At 38.8% G+C, this 8,761-nt stretch overlaps 1 protein-coding gene across 1 annotated transcript in view; it reads left to right on the plus strand.

Annotated features, from left to right (window-relative positions):
* The window catches only part of LOC129323430 (golgin subfamily B member 1-like), a 58,646-nt gene extending 52,757 nt beyond the window's left edge, over positions 1–5,889 (plus strand). Inside the window, exon 27 of the mRNA XM_054969960.1 lies at positions 670–5,889. Coding sequence (XP_054825935.1) covers positions 670–828 — 159 coding nt within the window. The 3' untranslated portion in view covers positions 829–5,889. The remainder of the gene's footprint in view (positions 1–669) is intronic.
* The last annotated feature ends 2,872 nt before the right edge of the window (positions 5,890–8,761 follow it).

Raw genomic sequence — 8,761 nt, forward strand, 5'->3', positions numbered from 1 at the left:
CAACTGCAACGCTGTCAGATTGCTGATGGGTTGGATGAACCCAGCTGTGCTTTTGTAGTAAGTAGGTAGTTAACAACAGCCGAAGACTTAGCACTGTACTGTCTGTACCATGGATTCTGTAGGTCAGTCAATCAACTTAGGTGCAAGACCTTGGTAATATGGAGATAATTCTGGTACAGTTTACTTGGTTATTCTAAGAATTTGAGCAAGATAATCATACAAAGTACTTTGAATACTGAAAGTGCTTTATAAATGCTAAGTATCAGTAGTGGCCTACATTATAGGGCTGTTGTAGGGATTACTGAGATAATGTTTCTGAAATAACTTTTTAACACTAAAAGCGCTATATAATTGCTAAGCTCCCCCTTGATCTTCCATTAGCAGAGTAAGTTGAGCTCTGAGGCTTGATCTACTCATGCAAGAGCAAGGGGGATAATTTGAAGGAATCCATTATTCTGCAGATGGAGATTGCATATTGTGTGAAGAAGTAAATACAGCTCCTTATCTGTGATGCCACCTTTGATTTTTCTTCTGGCCTAATTCTACCTTTTTGCATTTCCATCCTTGGTCCTCTTTAAGTGCAGGCCTTTGCATTGAAGATCCAGTTGGAAACTTGATATGAACTCCTGACTTCATTGTAATATGACTGTGTGCTTCTTTTCTGAACAGGTGAAAGGAGGAGCCCTTTCCTTCCGGAGATGGATTCGGGGGCGAAGTCTTTACTGTTCCAAGTTGCTGACCTCCAGAGCAAAATCCCGCTATCTCTTTCTTAGTTATTTGATGATACTACATCTTCTTGTTTTCTTCTGTCTAACAGGCATCTTATAAATGCACTGACATTTCTGGTTATTTTCTCCCTAAATAATGGTGTGCCAATAATGGTGAGAGGATGGACTTTTCACAAGCTGCTGTTATGCTATGCACTGAATACAGTTGTAAATATTCTCAGTATATTCTCAGTGTGTGGCTTTTGAACTTCTTTCTTAAGAAGTTTTAAATTGAGTTGAATGGCTCTTTAACAATGGAATATTATATTTGCTAAAGAAAAAGATACTGTCTTATCAAAACACTACTAAGAACATGCTGCAATTGGGTGTTTCATATTCTTTTTGAATATATAATGAGTGAATACTGCTGAATAGGCTGTAAATGATATCTTTTCTATATAAATTTTATTTTAACAGAGTTGAATTATAAATTTGCAAAAATATTCTCATCTATTGGGTGTCTTGTCTTCTTGATTATAACAAGAAGCATACAGAGTGCAATACAGGAAAAAAAGCTGGAATCATTATGAATTTCTTAATTTTAAATAAAATCTTAAGAACTTAATAGCATTCTCTAATCTGTTTGAATATTTACCATGTTCTGTATGTAATGTGGTTGATACAAAAATTATATGTTTAAAATATGTATGTCTTTCTCCTGAGCATTTCAAGACCCACAAAGATGTGGTGACAAGTTGTAAATGGTTGCACAAATAGACACAATGGTCAGATTTTAGAAGGCTGATTCACTACATTCTCAGTAACAAACTCTTACTCACCACTTTGATTTTCTGCAAGTGGACTTCTTGCTATGTAACTCCCTCAAGTCCACATCTCTTGAACTATCCCATGCTAGTCATGCAAACTCCACCAAATTTGTAAGGAACCTACTCCTTTCTGTCTACTAAAGAACCCCCAAGATTCAGGAAAACTGGACTTCTGTGGGCCCTAAACTGGGTGCCTCCAGCCACTCGCTGTTGTTTCCTATGTGGAAAACATTTCCAAGGCTTTCCAAGCAAAGAGAAACCTTAAAGGCAACCCCTAGCCACAAACCAGCCCCAATGCAAGACCCACTCCCAATGGAAGCTGAACCAACAAACCCCTGGCTTCATGCCACTCTCTTGTTGCAGCATGAAGCTTGCCTCCACTATGCACTGCTGCCGTCTCCCTTGCTGCTGTTCTGACTCTGCTGTGGCTGCATGCTTTTCTCTGTGAGATGTGGGTCCAGCAGCATGAAGTGGAGGCCCAGCAACGTGAAGTGCACCACTCCCATGCTGCTGCAGGAGAGTGGTGCAAGGCTGGTGGAGGACAGGAGGCAGCAACCAGAGAGGCTGGGAGAGTAGCCACCTGGGAGCATGGGGAACCATGAGGGCATGGGCCAAGGAGAGATGATCATGCCTTCCTTCCCCCATGCCCTCCCCTCAAAGCTTGGATAAGCCAAATAATCTGGCCCAACAGAGTCCAGTTCCTCAGATCTGATCTGGGATTCTTCAGTGTGATCTGACATAGTTGGAGTATGCCAGATCAGCATAAATCCAGCTATTTAGCCATTGTACAAGTCCTGGATCACACATCCCTCAAAGTGGCAGTGGTAGAGTAACTAAGCACAGACTCCTTTTCACAGTCACAGCAATTGTTATGTCGTGTGACTACTTAATACAGATTAAATCTTCCCTGGAAGCCAGATAGAATAGGTAGCCAAGGCTATCCTTTGCTGCTATAGAAAACTTTGTTCCAGTTGAAACAAAACAGCACAAAATAGAACAATTCCACTAGGTTGGTATTATTGTTAAGAAAGATTTAGTTATCGATTATCAAAACAAGTATAATACCTAAATTGGCTGCTCAAGTTTTTTTAAAAAAAATTTATTGGTTGCAGTATTTAACATACAAATATGAAACACGAAACAGGAACCGATTAAAACATATCTTTCAGCGCTCAAAAACTTACAACTTCTAAGATTATTACAGAACATATTAATACAACATATGCACGTACTTGAAGACTTGAGTCAATCAAGGGAAGATTATCCTTGTATTAATACTCTTAACAACTTGGATAGAGATTTATCTTTTCTTATCCCATCAATAGCATTTAGCTTCTCTATATAGACCATTATGGGGAGCCAAGTCTCAAGAAAGATAGAGTTGTGATTTGGAAATTCAATTACCTTTATGTGATTTGAAAATTTTTCCATTATTAAGCAGTTCCAGACTTTGAGATACCAGGTCTCAATCTGCAGGGCTTTATTTTCTCTCCAGCACCCCGCAATTGTTGATTCAGCTGCTGATAGGAGGATGGCTAAAAAGTTTTTTTGAGGTGTTGATATATTCCTATCCTGCCATAAGTTTAATAGAATTACTTCTGGTGGTAAGGGAACTAAAAGGCCTGTCATCTCCGAGATTATTCTAATGACCTCACTCCAGAAGTTCTGAATCACTTTGCACCCCCACCAGCAATGATAGAAAGTACCTCTCTCTCCACACCCCTTCCAACACAGGGAGGAGATAGCTGGATCGATATGATTCATTTTTGATGGTGTAACATACCACCTCGTTATGATTTTTAGTGTCTGTAACTTCATATTAATAATTTCGGAATTTAGAGTAGGGGAGCGCCAAATCTCTATTGTTCTTCACTAAATTCTTTTTGACAATCATTACGCCAAGATTTTTGATAAGGTCGTAGGCTTGAGGTAATAGTTGAATTTAGAACATTATAAATTTTGGATATTCGTTTTGAGCAGCCAACCTCTTTATTCATTAGCATCTCGAATTTTGTGCTAGGTTTTGTTATTGAAGCTTTAATATCTGGTCTTTCAAGTAAATGTTGCACCTGCAGATATTCAAACCAAGGTAAATTAACTCCTGCCTTTACCTCTAGAGAAGTTTTGTCCATACATAGGTTATTTCTTAGTATATCTTTAAATTTAGTTAAGTTACCTATTTTCCAATTTTGGAAAGAGTCTGCTTCCTTTGCAGGTAGAAACCACGGTTGGTGTAGAAAAGTAGTAAATTTTGAAAGTTGTGGCACTAAGAAGTGCCTTTTTTATCCCAAATTCGTAATGTTGAACTTAGAAATGGATTATTATTGATGTTTTGGGACCTAAAGTTAGGGGATGTCCATATGGTGTCATGAAGACTATTAAAATCTGTATAGATTTGTTCCATTTTTTTCCAGTCAGGTGACTGGTCCAAAATTATTAATAAATTTTTCAGTTGAATTGCTTCATTGTACAACTTTAGGTCAGGAAGATTTAGGCCACCTCTTTTATAAGATCTCATTAGTATGTTTGAAGCTATCCTCGGCTGCTTATTATTCCAAATGAATTTTGAAAGTTTCCTCTGCCAAAATTTGAAGTCTGCGCCGGGGATATTTATCGGGATAGACCTGAAGAAGAATATAAACTTAGGTAAGATTATAGATTTCACTATATCTTTCCATTCTAAGAAATTGAGATCTAGCTGTTTCCACTGAGCAAATAGATTTGAAATGGAGTTAATTAACTCTTTGTGGTTGTACTTTATAAGATCATTGAGGTTTAATGAGATTTTGATGCCTAAATAGCTAAGACATTCCTTTACCCAACTATATGGGTACATTTTTTTTATGTCGCTTTCTAAAGTCTTGGACAAATTGATAGGGCATACTTCGGATTTGGAATGATTTATTGTGAGTCCAGAGATGAGTTCAAATTCCTGTAGAACTTTATTTAAAGCAGAGAGAGAACTATTAGGTTCAGAGAGAAACAGCCATGCCGTCCGCAAATAATGATAGTTTATATTCTTGGCTACCCATAATTATGCCTTTAATTTCTAAATTTTGCCTAATTTTGATTGCTAAGGGCTCTATCGCAATGGGGAATAGTAAGGGGGATAGACGGCATTCCTGGCGGGTAGAGACCCGCCAGGAATGCCGTCTTCAACGCGATTTCAGCCCATTGACCAGCAATTGAGCCTGTGGGTTAGCATATAGTGCAGCCAGGGAGGCAAGAAATCTTGAGCCAACCCCATGGATTTTAGCAATTTTTGGGTGTAACTAGGTTCTAGACTGTTGAAGGCTTTCTGAATATCCAGAGTTAACACCAAGGCTGATTTATTTTTAATTTTACAATAATTAATAATTTTAATGCTTTACGGGTATTGTCTGTAATTTGACGTTTGGGCATAAACCCTGTTTGGTCTTGATGAATCAGCTTTGTAATGTGGGTATTTAATCTTGCCGCTAAAACTGAGGTATATATTTTGGCATCCTGATTGATAAGGGCTACAAGTCTGTAGGACGCCAGGTTGGATGGGTCCTTACTGCTTTTTGGGATTACTATCAAGTTTGATTGTGCCCACATAAGAGGGATTGAATTAGAAGCCACTATGTGATTACATGTTTCCGCCAGATGGTCTGCAAGGATGTATGCATATTTTTTATAGAATTCTGAAGGTAGACCATTTCCTAAAACTTTATTCATTTTAAGTGTTTTAATACTTTTTTCAAATTTCTGTTGAAGAAATTGGCTGTTCAAGAAGATCCCTAAAGGAATCATCAATCTGAAAAGGATGATTAAGGTTTGCCAGATACCTGTCTATTAGTGCTTATGATGGATTTGTAGAGTCATACAATATTTGGTTGAACTGGGTAAAACTGTTTAAAATTTTGTTTGATGCAGATTGCATCTTACCCTCAGAGTCTTTTAGGGATTAGACATATTTAGAGGCCAAATTTTGTTTAATTTTCCAGTACAGAATGCGTATCGATTTTGGGGATTTGTGCCAATATTTTTGTTTTAGAAATAATAATTTATTTTTTATTTGTGAGCATTCGAGGGTTTCCAGTTTCTTTCTTTCAATTAGAAGTTTTTAATAGATTTTTTTGCTAAAGGTACGTTTATGTTCTGCCTCTAAAGATTGTAGAGTATTTAAAATTTCTGCCCTGACTTTTTCTTTCTTCTTTTTGTATGCAGAGGCCAAGGAGATATATCTACCCCTGATGACTGCTTCCATTGCATCCCATATCATATGGGGAGGATACCCCAAAGTTTTGATTATTTTCAAAGAATTCAGTGATTTCATTTTCTATTTGATGGAAAGAATCTTTATGAAATAAAAAAAAATGTTCAGCTTCCAATTTGAATTGGTATTTTGTCTTGAGTTTAAATTTAGAATGCAGTCGATCCAGGCGTGGTCATACCACAATTTAATTCCTATGTCTGAGGAGCTAATGTTATATACTAAACTTTTGGAAATTAATATATAGTCTATTCTTGTAAAAACATTATGTCTGGGGGGAAAGTATGTAAAATCCCTCTCACCCATATGTTTATGCCCCCACACATCCAACAGCTCATATTTAGCTAAAATTGGAGCAATCTTTGACACATTTTTAATGCGTTTTTTCTTTTGATTCAGAATGATTTTCTGTCCAGCTCCTCATTAACTATCAAATGAAAATCTTCACCAATGATACAGCTTCCTTCCTGGAAGGCATCTAATTTTTTTAGCATTTCCTCAATAAAAGATTCTTGGTTCTGATTGGTAGCATAGATAGAAGCTAAGGTAACTAAATGGTTTTCTAGTTTGCCCTTTACAAATAAGAACCTCCCCAGAGAATCCCTTTGTATACTCACAAGATCAAAGCGAATATTCTTTGAAATGAGGATGGCTAGGGATACTGGCGCCCAGGGCAACCCTAGTCCGACTCCATTTCGGTGATGTCATCATGCAGGGCGGAGCAGCGGAGGCAGCGTGTGGGGCTGGGAAGCCGCCCACGCCATTCGCCTCCCTACAGGCGAATGGCGCAGGTGGCCTCGCAGTCCCCCGCACTGCCTTTCGGCTGCCCCACAGGACAGGGGGCGGCTGCCCCTCAGGACAGGGGCAAATGGTGTGGGCAGCCGCACTGCCTTTTGCCTGCCCTGCAGGACAGAGGGCGCGCAGCAAGCCGGCCGCCCCCTGTCCTGCGGGGCACGCAAAAGGCAGCGTGGAGGGCTGCGGGGCTGCCCGCGCTGCTGCCCATGCGCTCCCGGCAGCTTCAAGGCTGCCCACACTGCTGCCCACGCGCTCCTGGCAGCTGCTCCCAGCGCCCCCTCCCTGGCGGCGCCGGGGGCAGACTACCCCCCCTGCCCCCCCTCAATCTGGCCCTGGATACTGGTGGGCCCACCATTGGGATTTGAATACCGGTAGTCTTGTATCTTTTAGGTGGGTTTCTTGTAATAAAAGCAGATCTGGATGCAGCTTCTTTACAGCCATAAAGACTCTTGTTTTTTACTCTGTTATTAAGCCCTCTGCAATTAAATGAGAGTATTTTAATCGACATTTAGGTTTTTGTTGTCAGTAATGTGTTGAGATAGTAACATTATAATCTTAAGCCAAAGCTTGAGTGCAAAATATTCCAAATCACCATAGAGATAAACCTAATTCTAGAAAAAACAGATGCATCAATGTTTTTTTCTCTAAATAAATTTAAGAGTTTCACTAGAACCTTTATGTGTGATAACCAGGTAATAACAATATTATTTAAAACATTAACATTTCTAGTAAGAGCACCATTTCCCCCCCAACTTTTGCAAAAAAAACCCAACCCAACATTTCTCTCTTACTGCAACAAAAATTTATCTCCCTCCTTACATAACCAACTCCCCCCAAGCCAAACTGTAGCAGTACTCCCCCCTTTTAACTTTTCCCTACCCCACACACTCCAACCATCCCCCTAAACAGCATAACTTTAACTGTAAGAGCAAAGAATATTAAAAAATAACAAAGAAAAAAAAACAGTTTGCACATATTGCTCTTCTACAAACAGAAGAGAGAAGAAAATAACAAAAATTGTCTAGAGTAGACTTAAACTTTAGGGGTTACTATCGCTTCAACTCCCCCCCACTCCCCGCCCACACTGGCCATTACAAAGCGATTTTATATCAAAAGACAGAATAGCAAAATAAGTAATTAAATTTACAACATCGATATAGGAGCCACTCTATAGTTTGAGTCCTGGAAGTTTTAAGTCAGTCCTCATCTTCTAACTCCATTGAACCTTTTCTTGGGGCTTTATTGCCTTTTTTTTTTGGAGCTTCCTTTGGTAGATTTTTTTTTCCTTGCACCCCGGCTGCCCGCTGCTCAAGTTTAACAGTGGAAGAGGTTGGCACTCTGCCTCCTGGCTTAATTTACAAAGGAAGGAACTCGCTCTAAGCAGTTGCAGAGATCTTCTCATTTTGAAAACAGAGTTAATTCTTTCCATTTTGGACTAAATCTTTTCTAAGGGTTGGTAAAAGAAAGCATTTATTACAAAAAGAGAGTTTCAGGTGGGTGGCTATGTTAGTCTGTAATGGCAGAACAAAATTTGAGTGCAGTAGCACCTTTAAAGATCAGGGTTTAAGGTTTCTGGACTGGTATCTTTCAAAGTGAGCTTTGACTCACAGAAGCTTCAACCCTAGAAAATGTAATTGGCCTTTAAGGTGCTAGTGGAATTGAAATTTATTACACAGAAATGTTTTGAAATGTCATGCCTGGATGTAATTTTATTAATGCAAATGTAATTTTATTTAAACTGGGCTTGATATTTTCTTAGGCTTTCCAGTCCAAAGATCAAAAAGAACATCATGTGGACACAATACTAATAGACAGCATAATGTTCTGTCTTTTATATTGCCTTAATGTGTGCATTATTTTGCTCTTACAGAAATATTCACCTGATGCCAATGTGTAACTGTAAAACATTGTAAAATTGAGGATGCATATGATCGCATCATTATACAACTCATCCCTCTTCCCTGTAGTGAAATATCTATTGATCACAAAGAAATTGTGATTAGAAATGGGAGGCCCAAGCACAGTCTCTGAAAGTACAGATTTACATTGGTTGATTCTGCACACGTAATGCACTTTCTTTTAAAGTTTTATTGGATGGGTTAACATATATCACTCATAACATTCAATTAACATCTCCATCCTATTTCGGTTCCCCCCCATTCCCCCCTTTTTATAATAGACTTCCAACAGTTTTC

This window comes from Eublepharis macularius, chromosome 2, assembly GCF_028583425.1.
Source record: "Eublepharis macularius isolate TG4126 chromosome 2, MPM_Emac_v1.0, whole genome shotgun sequence".
Taxonomy (NCBI): Eukaryota; Metazoa; Chordata; class Lepidosauria; order Squamata; family Eublepharidae; genus Eublepharis; species Eublepharis macularius.